Source organism: Gallinula chloropus, assembly GCF_964237585.1.
Source record: "Gallinula chloropus genome assembly, chromosome: Z".
NCBI lineage: Eukaryota > Metazoa > Chordata > Aves > Gruiformes > Rallidae > Gallinula > Gallinula chloropus.
The window spans coordinates 52101221-52119587 of record NC_140089.1 but is presented as its reverse complement, the minus strand read 5'-3'; the positions used below and the strand labels follow the sequence as shown (position 1 = coordinate 52119587).

General features: G+C 44.1%; 1 protein-coding gene across 1 annotated transcript; it reads right to left on the bottom strand.

Moving 5' to 3' along the window:
- Window positions 1–5828: 5828 nt before the first annotated feature.
- On the bottom strand, window positions 5829–14435 carry CHRNA6 (cholinergic receptor nicotinic alpha 6 subunit; the record flags this gene model as incomplete). The annotated part of the gene is made up of 6 exons (XM_084278007.1): window positions 5829–5969; window positions 8130–9114; window positions 9228–9337; window positions 10260–10304; window positions 12110–12249; window positions 14357–14435. The coding sequence occupies 6 exons, from the start codon at window positions 14433–14435 to the stop codon at window positions 5847–5849; spliced, it is 1482 nt and encodes a 493-aa protein (XP_084134133.1). The 3' UTR covers window positions 5829–5846.
- Window positions 14436–18367: the final 3932 nt, after the last annotated feature.

Below are 18367 nucleotides of genomic sequence, written 5' to 3'. Positions count from 1 at the left end.
TTTTGGACAGGATGTTTCAGACTTTGACTCTGTGGCCTCACCTTGCTGCAGGATCAGCTCAACAGTGGCAGAACCTCCTTCTCATGCCTGCTTCACCTCTTGGGAGTAAGGAAGCTACAAGGTGTTGCTCGCTTTCCAGCGAGCCGTTTTGCCTGCTGCCATGAAATATACCAAAAAGCTGAACCAGTAAGGGTTTCCCCCATGCCCTGCATTCAGAAGTGGTGATCCCTGCATCTGCCTGTTCTCAGGGCTGGAGGAGGAGGGTCACCTGAAGGTAACCTGAAGGGTTACCTCGTTATGGTAACGAGGAGAAGGGTGCTATGCTACTCCATAAGGCAACAGTGATCCTTCTAAATAGTTCAGTTGGAGGGAAGCTGGAGACATCGTTTTTGTCAGGTGAAACTTCTGTTTGGCGCAGGAGAGGAGTCTCTCCTGGGAGCAGTTGGGTGGGCTGGCTACAGAGATGATACATCTTTGGGTGTGGGCTTGTTCCTCTTTCCCAGAATTTCATTCCCTTGATTCATTTGAATAGGATCCTTCTGCAGGGTAAGGATCTTAGCAGTGTAAATGAGACCTGACAGGAAGCAGGCAGGTGAAGTTCTCCCTGCTGTTGTTGGGGTAGGGTTTGGCCAACAGACAGTGATTTAGAAAAATCTCATTCAGACCTTGTGGAGGTTTTCAAGTCTAACATGGGATCTGGAGGTGCATTTTTTCAGCCATCTAAATGTGAATCTGGTGTCAAAGTTTTAGTCAGCCTTGAAACTTTCTCCTAGGCAGACAGGTTCAAAGGTGTCAGAAATACATGGCAGTATTCTTGTGCTTGGACTGTGCGTGCCCACCACACATCAGTGAGTTACTACCGTCCCATGTCCTTGTGTCACTGCAGAAAGTTCTATTCGCTACTGCAATCATTATTAATAAAGATGTATTTAGTAAATGATTCTTGGGGTGAGAGTGCTCATAGGCTAGGCTTTGTTGTTCTGTTGTCAACAAAGTCTAGATTGTAGCCTGTTTTAAAAGCCTTGTCTCAAATCTATTCAAGCAGAGGGGTTCTCACGCTCTTGGAGAGTCCACATAACTTTTTACCTTTAAAGGTGAGTTTAAGATGGGGGGAGCACTCACTTATACTGCAGGAACCTAGAACAGACCCATTTGGTTTAGCATGTTCAGATAGGTATTTTGACATATGACACTGGTATAAAAATCTTACACACTGCTCTTACTACCAACTGCTCCTCTCTTCTTGCATTGTTTAAATCAATTTTTTTCCCTGACCAGTACTGTGAAATATCAACAGGAAAATATGTAGGAAGTCCATCATTTACAGACTCCTGAAATCAGTTAGTGACAGGTTTCCACTCTGAGCTCTGCTACCAGGGGGCTGCCTCTTAGTCATGACAGATGACAAAATCCTCTCTTGGGTAAGTGCTTCAGGTGCTCAGCTGTCACGCAGTCACCTTTTGACATTCAGTTGCCCACCTGCAGGCAACACACGCCTGTGTCTCATGTGGCCCATGCCTGACGCCAACTTGTTTTTTCTGGCTTATGCTGGTAAAGGTCATCAGGGTTCAGGTCCTTGGAATGCAAGATGTATGAACACTGCACAGGTATGGCACTTGTTTACTGGTCTTCTTAGCATTGCATCTGGGACCGCTACATCTGTAGTCTTATTAATCATGATCCCCTTGCTTTGTGTCTGAGCTTCCCTGGATCTTTTTTGCTGCTGGCCCACAAATGTGTTCAGCATGTCCCGTAGCCTGTCCTGCTGCTAAAGATCACAACTGGTGAGGATATTTGGGCAGACAGTCCTCTGATAGCTCTTTCCCTCTTCTCCCTATTCTCTGTCTGTGGATGGACAACACTGCACACTGCAAATCTTAAAAAACCCCAACAAACTCTGCCTTATTACTCCCTCAGTGTGTGCTACCTCTGTTTCTGAGCACTGGTTTTCCAAGGCCTTGGCACTACTTGGCAGGCACATGTTTATCATCCATTCGCCACGAGACAGTATGACAAACTCCCTTGGGAGTGGGGGAAAATGGAAAGAGGATCTCTTGTGAAGAGAATGCGGTGAGGTGGTTGAGCTGTCGAGTTGTTCCTGTGCACTTAAAATTAACTCACATATGCCATCACTCTCAAGGAAAGGAGATTCCTTGCTGTGAAGCCCTCACTTATCAGAGGGGCACATGATGTGGGGGTTGTTGCTGATGTGGCTTTGCAGCTTGTGTGGGGAGGACACTCTGTGCTCTGCAATGAACATGGGTATGTTTCCTCTACCATGATTGAACCTTTCATTGGTGTTTCAGTTAGAAGGTCCCACAGAAGGGTTGAGGAAAGCAAGAAATGTCCCTTTTGTGAGGGTTCTCCCACATCGCACTCAGAATAGGGTCTCTCCTGCAGCTTTCTCCAAGGTAAGAGGCTTACCACGCTCCCCCCTCCTCCCCCCCTCCTTCCCGCCCCCAATTAGCCAGCTTTTCACAAAGCTGACAGGGGTACGCAAGGCTCCCAGTCCTGTCTGTGTCAGAGACAGCTGCAAATAGCAAAAGAAGGATCCAAGAGTTACTGGGTGGGGGGAAGGAAGGGGAAATAGAACACTCAGAAAGAGACACAACACGACTTTGCAAATCTTACTTTCTTAGGATACCAGGCTGATAAACTGAACTGTCCAGACAGTGTATTTGAGGTCCAGAGGCAAGACAGAGAGGTGTGTAGTACTGTGAATGACAAAGAAAGGGAGCTGGCCCTGGGACATGCAGCCCTCCCAACTGGACATGAAGAACTGTACAATTGTTAGTGCTTTGACAAAATGCCAGGGATTTTGCTACAGCCAGCTTACTGTCTGGGGGGTAATAGGCCCCATGCCTAGGACACCAACGGAGAACACCTTCAGCCACAATATTTTCACTGCTTGTACGGTCACAGACTGCAACAGTGAATGCTGGAACTCAGATGTCTTTCCTGTAGGAATGAAGCTTTTGGGTTCAGAATACAGCTCTCCTCTTCCCATTCCCTGTCTTTCCCATTCCCTCCTTTATGATTAAAGATGAAACATAGCAAATGTCATCTAGCATAGTCTGTAAATGCACTGTACAGCAGTGAGGTTTTTTTATAAAATATAAATTCTTCAAAAAGGTATTTCCCAGGAGTGATATTTAATTGACAGGCTGACAAAACAAACCATGCTTGTTCAGACACTTGTCTTTCAGTCACTACACAATTATGCAACATTCAGGAGGCTTATTACAGAAAAAATGGTTTTCTTCTAGAAAATCATGACTTCACATATTTCAACTAGTAGGTTAAGACAATGATATTCTTATAATTCCACCTTTATCTCTGACATACACATTTATTCATCCCTATTCTCTTTACTATGGAGCATCAACAAAGAGTAAAAGGCCAGCTAGGGTCTTCAGAGACAGGGAACCGTGTTTTCCAAGGGCTGATGAAGTTGGAAGCTGAGGCTGGTACACGGCAGATGCTGAAAACATTGCACTTACAATGTAAGGTTAAATTCAGAGCCTCTGAGAAGAGAGAAGGGCTTTTTATTCTTGAAGGTGGTGGCTTTGACTCAAACAGTACCTTTTAGAAAGAGAAGAATCCTGCAGCACAAACCAAACAGGAATCTAAACAGACAAAGGATCGGAGGGTAAACTGTCCACGCAGCATAGAAACCATGTCAGGTGTACATCTCCAAAGTGTTTCGGGATTAAGGGCACCTGGATTGAGAACCTGGTTACACAGCAGCAACCTTGGACCCAAAGGAGGTGTTCCAACAGAGGTTTGCACATTCAGGCCTCACCCATGAGGAGCTGTTGTCCCAAAAGCGGCACCATTTACTCAGTGGGCAGTACGCCAACATGCACGCAGAGCAGAGGTGTTTCATCTATTTCATGGCTCCAAAGAGGTGGGTGCTAGGTGGTAATTCCACCAAGCCAGCACACTAGCTAAAGGATTTAAAAAAACCCCCTAAATTTATGCTAATAGGTTAGCAATTACTGCTTCATATATTTAATATATTTAAATTAGCACATATGCTCCTGGAGGGTGCGGAGGGTAACTTGCACAGTCCTTTAACTAGAGTTGATGGTCAGGATCTTGCCCTGCCATCTTTGCCTTTCCCCCTGTTACGGCAAACTTCTTGAGTTCATGCCTCAGTCACCCAGCCCTCAGTGCCTTCTGGGGCAGGTTGTTTCCTTTTCATCAGTCTTTCTGCTCTTCAAGGGCATAGATGATAGCAAAGCAATGCAGTATTTACCCCTAGACTAAAGAGGGTCCAGGCATTAACCCAAACACATTTCTGTCTCTGTAAAGTGGAAAGTTCTACTTTACAGATATCAGAGCCACCAAATGGAAAATTTCTGCAGAGTGGTGTGGACTGAGGTGCCCAGCTTTGCATAGAATCATTAAGGTTGGAAAAGACCTCCAAGATCATCTAGCCCAACCATCCCCTCACAACCAAAAATACTCACTCATTAAACCATGTCCCTAAGTACCTCATCCAACCTTTCCTTAAACACCCCGATGGACGGTTACTCCACCGCCTTCCTGGGCAATCTGTTCCCAGAATTTGTGACAGCCAGCCTCCTTCTGCTGGCACATGTGTAATCCAAGTTGCTCTTGGGTTTTAAAAACACAGGAAAACTCAGATCAATCCAATGCTGTCAAGGCAATTCTGCCTGTGGTAAGTTGCCACTCAGGGACAAACCCTTCTCTGTTGGGCTTAATTCTGAGCCTGAGTAAGGTTCTCAGAGCAGACCCTGTGGACTGGGACCACTGCTAACCTGATGACAGAAGTGTGTCTTGGAATCCTCTCACTGGACCTCACCAAGGTCTTGGTAATCAGTATCTGGAAGTAAAGGGAACTTTTGTCACATCAAAGTTAAATGGCAAATGAACTAGTTTTAAAAAGTCTTGGAAGCATGTAGATTTCAAATGTGGATGCCTTATGGGTAATCATATGCTCATGTCTCTTTGGTTTTCCATAGTGCATCCAGGTTATTCTTCTTTGGTGACTCTGTGATGCTTCAAATTATACCAGTAAGGCCACATGCTGTGCAGAATATTAAGTCAGCTTATTTTCAACTATGATTAAATGTTTAAGACCTGTCTTCTGACTTCAATCATTAACATAAACATGTGCTTTGTTGAGCTGGGATCCTATTTCTGTACATACTTTGCAGAAGATGGGGACCCCTTATTTCAGTTTGTATTGAAAATGCTACAGGGTTAAAGGATTGATTTGATTGTACTTTTATCTGATTATTGGCTGCCTTGACACAAGAACAAAAACATTGGTTCAGTCAGTAGGACTGTGGTACCTGATCTTCGTGCCATACCAAAGACTAGCTGCTGCACGAGGAAAGAAATGGAGTTGAAATGTCAATTAACTTAAAGCTGAGGAAGAGTTATTGTGGTCAGGAGTGAAAAACGAAGCCAGGTAGAGTCCTCTTTGGCCAACTGACTCCTAAGTGCTGGAACTGTCCTATTAGCTCCCTGTAGTGACCAAGGGAAAAGCTAAATAAATGTCAATCTGCTCTTGTGATCCTCAGAGTGATTGCTTTTGCTGGTCTCACTGATGGAAAGACAGGTGGGCACTCTAAAACTCCCAGGTGTTCTGACAGAGAAAGACCACATGCTCATTTCCCATTTTCAGTCCTCTTCTGATCCAGTTTTGGGGTTGTTTGCCTTCCCACAGGACCCTTCCCTCTCTTTCTCCACTCTGTGGTGGGGTGCTGAGGAGGTGATGAGCAAAGGGCTTACGTAAGAGGAGAGAAATTTAGGGGACAGTTCTGAATCAAAAACTGAAACAGGAACAAAAATGGATTAAAAAGCCAAGAATCAAGTTACGTATCTGCTATTAGCGGCTGGATAAAGAGCCCTGCAGTCCCAAACACACAAAGGATTATAAATACCCAGAGAAATACTCGGTCTATCACCATTGCTACGTATTTCCAATCATCTTCCACCTGCAAGAGCAAAAAAAAAAAAAAAAGGATAAGCTACATATCATGTAACATGCAATTGCAAGTTGATGTTATGCAGTAGAAATGTCCCTTGTGCTTTTGAATGTGAGGAGGAATACATGTGCAGTCAGGCACGTTGTTCGTCATGCTTCTGGTTTTCAACTATCACTAGAGAGGAGCTGATTTCCTGGTAATATTTACCACTTGTGGCTGAGGACATTCAGCTCTCTCCTAGTCTGCAGAATTCTTCTAAACATCCAAGTCGGTTGGCAAGCAATGGCTGTGACACTGACACTAACAGATAGGACCTGATCATGTGGTACGTGCAGAGGGGGATGGTTTAACAGCAGGCAGAATCACCATAGCTGCACATCACTAGACCCTGCCAAAGGATTTATCTTGACAGCCCACACAAGAGACAGTTTGCTATTCTGGCCTGATTTGCCACACTGTCACTCCACATCACACCCCGGTGATTTCAGCAAACTGGACAGCTGGACACATGGAGGCAAAGCAAGGGCCCTGGCTGAGGAAACCACAGCGTCCTGTGCTAAGCAGGCCAGGGTGGATTTTGCATGTCTGAGAGATAGACCTGAGAACCCCATTCAACGAAGTCACTGTCCTTTAAGCTATACCTACATGCAAGGACCACTGCATCAGAAGCACATTTACCTACATAAAACCAGTGACTGCTTAACAGCTCTCTGCTGAGGGGCCTTACCCTTCTCTCTCAATTTCTTGATGTTTTCGTCCAAAAGGGTGATACTTGTGAAAGAAAATGCAGCAGCAGCTCGAGCTGCTGTAACTGCTGACACAATTTTTAAAGTGCTTTTATTTCCATGGGACTAGTGCACGATATCACCTGTACTGCTTTGTGGTGGGGCTGAAGCAGGAGTAGCCTGCAGAATCATTTCCTCAGGTGCTTCCTTGAGAACAATCCCCTTTTTTTTTTCCCAAACAGAGGATTTTTCACCTGACAAAAGTCCCGCTTCCCATCCCTAGTAAGTCTTGAAAGGTAAGACACAGAGCTGCTGAAGCACACACCAGACCAAGAATACAGTTTCATGAGGGGGAAGAGATTTGCAAAACACAAACAGGCAGGTCACAGATAAATGTCTCATTAGGTTCTGAGCAGTTTTTTGTAAAACATCTCGAAGTGTTGGAGAATGCCTATTCTGCGTGAGGGCCGGGTATGGGGGCAATGTGAGATAATCTTTCTTGGAGCTGCTTTTAGTTCCTTGTGTTTACACCTTAGGTCATGGCCCCAGCAGTCACTAAATTCCAATGTGCATCATTTTCTAGGACAGTAATCCCAACTAGGATGAAAGATTTATAACCCTACAGAAGCAAAACCATTAGTTCAAATACCAGGTTTAATTTTTATACCTTTCTTTTTTTAATGTCTTTATTCATCTGTTGCCTGTTTTTATTCAGCTGTCTTTCCCCAAAACTCAACTTTTACTTCAACATACATTTTTCATGGCTGAAATTACTGTATTGCTGAAGCCACAGCTAGTCAAGTCCCTGCAAAAAATTCAGATCACCCCAGACTGAAACAAAGTACAGGCAAATGGCATTCTGAAAGGACTATCTTTACCAGATTTATCACTGTTTGAGAATAGTTCTTCTCCAGATCAAGTACTGTGCTGCTAGACAAGCCCTGGTTTTTTTTTACATAGCAGTTCCCAAATCTGCGTGTTCCATTACTAGCACAAAAGAACACCCTGCTTGGCAAGAAGCATGTTTAGTATTGAGATGTCACTTCTTCCCAGTTGGTGAGCAGTGGAAGAGGGTTGTTTCTGAGGATCTATAGAAATAGGGTGGGAAGAGACCTTGAAAGGTTCATTCCTTACAGCTGCATCAGGAGGATAAGCTCCTCTTATCCTCCCTTGAAAGGTAAGCCTCGTGTCTAATCTAAAACTATCTTGCTGCTCAAATTATCCACTGGGGCTAGAGTAAGAATAGAAAAGGCAACTTTTCTTGTTCCAGCCCCAATGGATGATTTATGTCCTCCCTTTCTGTAGGAAACTGACCCACCCACAATTCTCAAAATATTCTTCTCAAGACACAGCAACTCCAGTTCCTCCGGGCTGTGATCCCAGGTCATGTTTTCACTTGCTGCAAGTGTGGCCCCATGCCTAGCCAGGGAGTTATCTCTCTTACCTCTTTGGTTTCATTTTGAGACCTCATGTTCTCTGCGATGAACTGAACACTGCTGATGACGTGCTTCACTTCTGGGGAGTACTCCATCTGCTCTGCCATCCATTTCAGTGACTGATGGCTCAGTCGTCTTCTTTTGTTGGTAGTGAGTTCAGCTGCCTTATCACAGTGACTGCATCGCCACTCCTTGTGTAATTTTGCATCTTTTTGTTTGCCACGCTTTGATTTGCCTGCAGTACTGGCAGTTCCTTTGTTTTTTCTGGAGACACTCTTTTTCTGCTGTTCTAGTGGCCTCTGCATCAACAGAATTTTGGGGAGCAAGCGAAGAAAGATGGTTTTTACCCATTTGGGCATTGTGTGTGTGGTTGGAGTCCTGTAATGTATATTCAGGACAAACACCGTGATGACAATTGACAGAGTCACAAATATCATAGTGAAGAGTAAATATTCACCTACGAGGGGAATTACTAAAGAGGTGGATGGGATTGTTTCTGTGATCACCAGTAAAAACACGGTCAAAGAAAGGAGTACAGAGATGCAAAGAGTCACTTTCTCACCACAGTCAGATGGCAGGTAAAAAACTAACACAGTCAGGAATGAGATGAAGAGACAGGGAATGATCAGATTTATGGTGTAAAACATTGGCAACCTTCGAATGTAAAAGGAGTATGTTATGTCTGTGTAGATCTCTTCACAGCAGTTATATTTGATGTCATGTTTGTAGCCAGAAGCATCAACTATTTCCCATTCACTGTTTTCCCAAAAGTCATTCATGTCTACTTTGGATCCAATGATCAGAAGATCGATTTTGGCTTTGTCATAGGTCCATGAGCCAAATTTCAGTGAACAGTTCTGATGATCGAATGGGAAAAATGTAATATCCATCGGACACGAGCTTTTAAAAATGGCTGGGGGAGTCCAGGTGATCATGCCATCATAGCGAAGGAGGGCTTTGGTCTTGCCTTCCACCTGAAAATCTCCCACAGCACTAGAAACACAAATGAGACAAAGAAAATTACCGTGAAAGTAACATACCTTTCAAGGATGCTGCAAGAGGATGCTTTTGAGGGAAGGGGTGAAATGGAAAAGCGCTCAGCGTACTTATTATACAAGACAATATCTGGTTTCCAAATTTTATCTGCTGGTACCCGAACAAATTCGATGCCATCATATTCTCTTGGATCCCATCGCAATTTGTAGTCATTCCAAATCTGAAAGGAGAATGAACAAGGATTTTAAAAACTTGTATTATCAGCAAATGTCTCCTTTTCAGATCTTCCTGTAAAATGCCAGGCTATGATAAAAACTGAAAGTGCAGCATGTATAAAAGGGGACGATGGTCCAAAAGCAATGAGGCCATGACCTGGAGAAGTGCTGGATATACATATGAATACTACTCACACTGATTTCCTACTCTGTGTGGGGATGGAAAGTCAATTGTTATCCACTGCTCACATGGTGACATCTCTCCTCTGTCTTGCTGTGTCTGTATAGACCCTTACCTGTGCAAGGCTACCTCCCCAGGGCTGAGAGGAAATACTGGCCTTGCTGCTGCTGTCACTGGAGTACATGCTGCAGGCTAAAGGAGGCCAGCCTCAAAGGAGAACAGCATCCTAATGAGAGAGAGGAGGTACATCTGCACACTATCAGTGCATGAAGAAAGCTGGTTTTGGTCGAAGTTGACTTGACTTTTCTCAGCAGTTTAGGTCCTCTAAGGATCTTGGTCTACCTACAAATGCTAAAACCTTGGTGAAAAAAATTTAAGGCATGTTCCTTTTACTAATAAATGTTTTCATTGGAGTCTTCAATAGGGATATGACCTAGGGCTGTAGAGTTACACAGTTAATCACTCTGTAGTGGGTACATCCAGCTGGATTTACCAGACAAGAAAATGATCATGAAGTTGGAGGAGAACATACCACACGGGAAAGATGGGAGATGTAATTTCTTGGAAATAAGAATAAAGACATTAACTATTATTATGTGGCTTTGGTTAACTGGGCTTCTCCTTACTCATACCTTTGGAATCCTTGTTACAAAATAAGCACTCATTCTATAAATGCAGCTTACAAGGTAACACACATCTCATCCTATCAGTGCAAAGTGCATGAGAAACGCAATGCAGTCACTTACATGTCTTAGCCACAAATTTGTTTCCAAAATCTGGTTGACTTCATCCTAGGAAAAAAAACAGTCATGTACATCTTCACTCCATATATGCATTAAAGCATCCTGAGATGGCCACAAACTTACTCTGATAAAAATGGAAACTAGAATTCCACACTAACTGATACCAGATTTATGTTTTTTCCTGGCTACAGAGGGCTTGCATATTGTGCATACTCACTGAAAAGTTTTTAAATCTTTACTGAAAAATTATGCTCCACAAATATCAGAGATACCAAGAGCTGCACTGTTGTGCCATGGGCATGAATACGTGAAGAACACAAAATCTACAACTGCTCTGACCAGTGCCAGAGGAATAAGGTTCTGATAGTGGCTGTGTGTTTTGTTGGATTCAGTGTTTAAAAAGCTCAGTTTACATAGTGCACTACTGGTCAAAATTCAAGGAAAATGGCATCTGTACTACAGCGTTCTTGCATTTCTATGCAAACCCCTAGAGCAGATGCCCTAAGCCAGCACTAAATTAAGTCACTGTTGTACTGACAACTTCTTTTTACAGTCAATTATTGCTATTGCAAATCATGGATGAATAAGGAAGGTGTTGCAAGAGACAGAAAAACAAAAGATAGGATCCTGTTCTAATGAGCCTTCAGCCTAGGAGTATTTGGAAAGACGCACATTACATGCATTTATGAATGCAGGCAGATGTTCACAACGGAAGTGTCCACAGGAATATTGCTTTGGGTAGTTCTTAGCCTTTAAGCATGTGGACTGAAAATTTAGGATATTTAGAAGCCAAAGGTAGAAAATGTATGTGAATTTTCAATATTGCATGCTGAAAAATAAGGACAAAGATAATTTTGAAAGACCTTCAGGGTTCCTGTCTATGGTTTAACTAAGTTCTTGTGAAAATCATTATTCTTTCTTGAGAAAATCCAACTGATTTACTTATGATGTTCCTTTTTCCCTCTGAAGACAGCACTAGGAGCCAGGGGCTGCAGTGTGAAAGAGAACTGCTGAAGCCCACCAAGCTACACAGAAACAAAATACTTTGAGAAAGACAACTAGCTTCACCCTGCATACTTATGATGCTTTCTTCTATATGTTCAGATAACTTCCTGGCTACTGTTGAATGTTGCTTCTCACTGTTTGACTGCTACTTCATTATGGACTCAATTAGGTACCTCAGAATCAAAACTCAGCCTCAGTTCTGCGGGTAATTTACTTCAAGAGCAGACTTCAGCAAGAGTTAAGGTCAGGTTTTTCTTCTTCCACAGTCTCTGCCCTGCCCAGCAGTCTGCCACCTAGGACACACTCATCCTTGTATAGAGTGCACCACAGAATACACAACATTCACCCCCATCCCCATGCTTTAAAACACCACTCTGCAGGCTGTACATCTCTTTGGTTATTTTGAAATAAATAGAACAAAAAAGCTTGGGGGGAAAAAAATTATCTGTCGGGAGCACTGGGGAGTGACAGTGGCACCACAGGAGAACTAGGCCATGTGCTACACAAGGAGAGCACGACCAGGTGTCTCTAGAGAACTATGGAGAGTGGACCTGAACACCTGGCACTGCTGTTCTGGGTGCCAGGGGCTGCTGCCCGGGGTGGCAGGGTTTGATGCTATGGGGTAAGAAAATAAATCTGCATCATTTGAACTGCTTGTTTGAGCAACTGGAGCAACTTGGCTGGCTGAACAGCAAAGGTCTCAGCAGGAACACATAAGCACAGGTGACAACATCAGCTGTGAGAACTGTAGGTGCAATCTCAAGAACTGCATCTGCTGCTTTGGCAATTTGCTCATGTTTGCAGCCAGCCAGCCCAAAATCTCATCAGTATTCTGGAATGAGACTTACCACATTTGTAAGCTGGGTAATGGCCACCTCAAAATATACAGCAACAGGATCAGACACATTTTCCACTGGTCTGATGAATTGGTTGTACTGTGAGAAGAGCTTGTGAAACAACCGTTCCTCTGATTCACAGGCAGTGGTGTCTGTGTTGGTAAAGATAAAGAACAGCTATGTCAGGGGTAAAGACAAGGGAAAGAAGGTGCAGGATAACTTAATAGTCCATGCTGCATTCCTGCATCCTGTACCTGCAACTGTGCCAAGACAGAGGAGCACAGAGAGAAAAGGGCTGCTGGTATGCTTTCACGTGAAAGCATTCTCCTGTGGGATGCTGCCCATCGATCCCTGACTCCTCAAGGTGTAAGGAGACTTGAATGTTTCCATGACCTCAATGGAAATGTCTCCTAAATCAGATCCAGGCTACAGGCTTCCATGTGGCCAGCCCTGATCGCTGATAGCAGACTGAAGTAGAAAAAGGTGATGTGAGGTAGAGAAAGTTTAATGTGGCAGATTGCAACTTTGGTAGCTTTTATGGAAAAACTAAGACCTACAAAAAGCATAGTGAATTATTCAGAAATTAAAAGCTTGAGGCTGTAATTTTGATGGATCAAAATCTATGTCAGGCACTTTTATCAGGTGATTATGATGATGCCTCCTTGTCTTAAAAATGATTATTAGATTGTATCCTCATGTTTTCTATTTCAGCTCTTCAGATAGCACAACTTTGCTCAGAAGGAAGCTAGTTTCTTAAGTTGTGAGGAAATAAAAGAGGTGGAAATATTAGAATTCCTTACAGAATAGCATGCATCTGTGTAATACAGAGCCATTCTTTGGAAACTTGCAGATCATAACTGTAAACCCCAGTCAATGCAGAGTGGACTGGATGGCTTGGTGGGAATATGGTTTACAACAGGCACTGAGCTGCCTCACTGGAGAGTCAAGAAGACTGTGCTGAATCTGTTGCATACAGCCCAAATTTGAAACAGTTATTTTCACAGTGCTAAAGGCTACAGACTTTGATTTCAAAAGGAAAGATTACATCAGGTGGACTCCAGCGACATCAGCTCAGAAATACACATCTCTTGCATGACCTTGCTATTTCAACACACTACTATAATTTAGTACTTAAATTCAGAACACTTTATAAGGTAAAGATTTAGAACATTTACAGGGAGATGCTCAGTCTCAGCACAGACCACTGTTTTCATGTTTAGGCCATCCTTCCCCTGTTTTTGAAAAGCAAACAAACAAACAAACATTCCTGCCTTTAAGTTGATGCAAAGCATGCTCAGATTCAGGGGATTATCACAATTAAAAGCTGAAATGTTGGTTACTAGTGATTTACATGTATGGAAAGAAAATTCTAGTAAAACTTCTATTTACTGATGTTTCTTTTCATCCTTTTAACATCATCCAGGTGCATGTCTGCAAAGTTTGGGTGTTTGTATGTCATGCATTGTGCCATTCAAAAAGGAACCTGCAATTTACTTTTCAATCTCATCATCATCATCCATTGCACTGCAACTAGAAGTACCCCACTGTAAGTACCTAAGTTTCTCACCAAAGTCTCCTGACTAAAATCAGTGAGCCTAAAACAATGTTTCGTTTGAACTACTGCTCCTGGCTTCTTAGCAGACACATACTTGAAAATAAAGTAACAGAAGCAGAGACGTTTTGAGGCCACTGATTTTTATACTTCAGCTATAGATTCTCGCCTCATCGGTGCTGTTTTAAGACAATGCCTTCTGCCTTGTTAGCACAAGCACTGCAAGTCTCTGTCATCAGCAGAAGTGAGACTTTCAGAAGATTTAGTGACTTAAAAGCAGAAATCCTGCTGAAGCTCGGTGAGACTCGTACATAGAAATCACTCCAGCATATTTAACCACACATGACAACAGTGCACGAAAGCATAATGAGTTTTTTCTTTTGAAGGTGTGAGTACCAAACATGCATATCTTCAGTTTGCATTATTTGAGTCATTGCAGAAGTCACACACCAGATGAAATCATTACAAGTCCTATTTAATTTTCATTCTTTGCTAGAAACAGGTCCCCAGTTAGTTATCAAACCAAATGAAGAGTTTCATGTGTGAAAATCAGTATTGCTTTAGCCCTTCTAAAATACTGTTGAAATGTTACAGATTCCAGCTTACAAACAGTTGGTAGAAGCTTTACATGTAGTTCTTTCCAGGAAAACAGAAGCAGAGACAGCAGCTAGAAGATATTTTAGAGGCTAGTATCAAAGAGAGCCTACCTTTAATCAAGGATGTTAACATGAACGCCCACACACAGAAAGCAAGGTAACACCAGCACAGCCACCCCTCCGGATGCATCGCCAGCAGCAGAACAGAGCTTCCTTTTGATAAGACAGGGTTGGGGGAAGAAACAGAAGGCAGGAAGCACCCCTGGACAGTAAGAAGGCAGCACAGCGATGGATTTCAGCTTTGCATTTGCATCAAGCTCGGCTGAGCAGAGCGAAGCCTCACGGGGTTGCTCCCACGGTCAGCAGGCGAGGAGCACTTAGCAGCGCAGGGAGAAGGGAGCCAGGCAGCATCCCATCAGGTGACTCTTGGCGTTTTCAGCCACCTGCACCCTTGCCTCTGGGGGAGTGTGTATGAGTGCAGGAGAGAGAGGGAAGGTAGGATACAGGGCAACCCCCGTGGAGCACAGGAGAGGAATTGGCTCAGCCCTCCACCCTCTTGGTAAAGCACGCTCACCCAAAAGCAGCTGCTCTAGCTGCTGCCCGGAGCTCACCTGAGTCTGCCAGCATATGCAGAGAGGAAACAACTTCAGTTTCTTGGCTGAGGAGTAACTCTGCAGCTGGAGAAATGGTTGCTATATGGTTTTAACACCTCTACCAGAAACCATTCGAACCTTGAAATAAGCACCACAGCATGCGACAGAATTTCCTGACAGTACTCTGAGCGAGTAATTCTAAGGCAAGTAGATTAATGATTGCCACCTGACAGGAGCTACTCAGAGTGCTAAGCTTTTTCCTGACAGACAAGCCAGCTCACGACATTTATTCCTCTCTCTACTTTTTTCTTACATGCAGTGATTCCTGTGCCAGTATCCTGTGAGAGTGGGAATGGAGCAGTGGAATAAACTAAAAACATCAGGCAGTGTTACAGAAGTTACCTAACAGGCCAAGTCCACTGTGTCCCACTGTTAGTCTTAATCACAGAAGTAAAAAAGCCGGAGATCCCAACCCCACAGAGATTAATTTTTGTTCACTCCTTGAGGGTTTGGTACACATGTCCTTGCAACAGGAATGCCTGGAAAGAGCCTATAGGCAAAGGGTCGAGGAAACTGAGGGCCCTGTTTAACTGCAGAGGAGTGGAAGGCAACGCAGGTTCCTCAGTGCTGTCCAGCCTCCCAGGAAGCAGCTTGGACACACAATGACCTTTATGTGTGCTTAACCCAGCATCAACAAGTCTTAGTGATGGGATGAACGACCTGATCAAAACAGAAATGCTGCTGATTCCCAGGCAGTTACATTGCTATGTATGTATAGAGAGAAAAGCCACAAACAGAAAAGGGATGCCCTTCATACTGCCCAAAACAGTGGCAATGCTGCAGCTCAGGCTGAGAAAGTGATTTATCTCCTACACAAGCTGTTCACATATGGGCAGAAGGGACGAGGTCTGTCTGGAAGAAAGCAACTTAAGAATGAGTTTGTCTGTACAGAGAAGATATTTGAAGTGGACAAAGTTGCCAGTGGCAAGTTTTGAGGCATGAAAAAGAAGTCTTGTGGGATTACTAACCGATGCTGTACTCCAAAACCTACTGGAGTCAGGGGAGCCTCCAGCAGACAGAAAAACCACATGAGTATCTGGGGGGCTGGGAGCCATCTTGCACTCTCAAAGAAGCAGCAAACTCAACAGGGCTGTAAGTGAAGTAGAGGCCACAAAGCATGGCTATAAAACATCTCCAAACTGAAGGTAGATATAAATTGTCATTAGAAATTATTTTAAGATGAAAATGTTGGTTTTCCACATAAAGATTTGTCTCTTAAATTTCCATTTTCCCCCCCCCCCCCCGGCCCGAGGAGAAGAGTGGACAGCTATCAAGGTAATCCTTACTGCCCCACTTGAGGTGAAGAGCTGTGTTACTATGGTGTGGAATGGGTTAGGGTTGTAGACTGAGTTTAGGGGACAACCCCGATTGCTCGGTGAGCAGGTGTCAGGAGGGACCATGCCACACCTGCCTGCTGGCAGGGGGTGCTGTCCTTGGGAAAGGCTGAAGAGGGTGGCAGAGTTCAAGATGAGCCATGAAGAGCAGCCAATGAGCCATCCAGATGGAGAGGGAAGAGAGACCAGCTGAAGTACCACCTCTGCAACAATAAAGCCAGCTGAAAGTGGAGCAAAACGTTTGTGCATTAGGAAAACCTGCCTAAATTTATGCTAACTGGTTAGTAATCAAGACTTCATATAGTTAATATATTTAAATTAGCATGTATGCTCCTGGAGGGTAATTTGCACAGTCCTTTAACTGAGTCGATGGTCAAGATGTCCCGCTGCCATCTTTACCTTTCCCCCAGTTACTGCAAACTTTCCTTGAGTTCATGCTTCCTTGTCAAGTCAGGCAAATGAAGAACCAGGTGTAAAGGCTGGGATGTGAAGCTCCACAGCAGGCTCCAAGTAATAAAGGAATAGTTTCATTTGCAGAGGCTGTTGGGACTAGTGCTTTTTCTGTGTCATGTGCTGCATGGACAGCTCAGCTACTTGTGAACACAGGCATTTTACCCTGTTCAGATTCGTGGCAGTTGGAGACTGGAGATCTTCCAGATCTTTCAAGCTCAGCTGCCATCCCTTGTCAGCCATGACTCTGGTTGACAACAGAAATAAAGTGGGACTTTAAACCATTCAAGGCACTGCAGACCTTAGGCAGGGAGGCAGGGGTCACCTCTGGGACATCCCTCTGATAGAAAAGCTCTGTCTTAGTTTTTCAGACAAGCGTTTGGGGGAAACGGTCACAAAGATTTTTATCTTCTGGAGGCACAACTTCAGAATCTGTTAGTTGTGTTGTCAGGGTTCATCTATTACTAAGGCAGAACAAATCATTCCTTCCTGTCTTCCCCCTTCTGACATCATTCAGGAGCTGTTTCCCTTGATTATTCCTGCTTGTTTCTGAACCACATTCCCCCCGCTCTACCCCCTCCCCCCAGTTTAGTAGGCAAATGCTGATCTGATGGGCTTTAGGTCTCAGTTCCACTTCTTACCTTCATCATCTTCTAGTGTTCTTCTCGTGCTATCCTTCTGTCCCTTCATGATGGCACTGCTCCCCACAGTGAACTTTGCCTGCCCCCTTGCACTCACTTTTTTTTCCTCCTGCTCCCTTTCACCTTACAACCTGACCATGTTGAAAAATTACCACAAAGCCTCCCACTCCCAACCCTCTGCTCTCCTCCAAACCTGTTTCCTTCTGTCTTCCCCCCCCGCTTCTTCCCGCCCTCCACCCCCCACCCGCCTCCATTGCCCCCCTCCACCTTCTCTATCTATGCATTTTCCTGACTCACTTCCTTTTCTGGACAAAGCACTAGAGGATCAAGAGGTGATGAGAAAGGCAGGGGAGGAAGAAAAGAATGGTAAATTTTCTCCTCCTAATTTCTCCTTGTTCTTGTTACTTGTTCTTATTCCTTATTTCTTTATGCCTGCTACAACTTTGGTCTTTCTAGTCCTCCCTCCTTTTCCTCTTTAACTTAGTATGTGAGATCACTTTGTCTCTCTGTGTGCTCTTCCTTCTCTTTCTTCTGAAACCTGCTCTGCCTGCGGTAAGTTAGTGTTCCTACACAAAGCACAAACTCGCATCAGCTTCCACAAGTGCTGAAGAAGCATCTGCCATGTCAACACCAAGACATGTGTGCACAAACACCCCCACTCTCAGACATCACTGAAGGCGTTATGCTGTCCCCTCTCCTGTATGTGCACATGTGTGCACAGCCAGGCACTTCCACCTGTGTGAAATCTGGCATATCTACCCCACAAATGTGTGACATGGAAATCCAACTGGAGACACCAGCCTGCCAACACCAAGTTCTCTAGAGACCCAGTATAGTTTCCTATGGCTGCACAGAAGCAATACCAACAGCAGCACTTCACCATTCCCTTTTTCATTCTTCTTCCATGGAGTGAGAGCCATAGGGAATGGAGAAACACTCCTCTCCCTGGGGCACTAAAGAACAAAGAATAATACTGCTGCTCACTCTGACCTTTCAGATGCTGTACCTGCCTTTTCTGCACTAACTGCAGTCTCACCCGTGCAG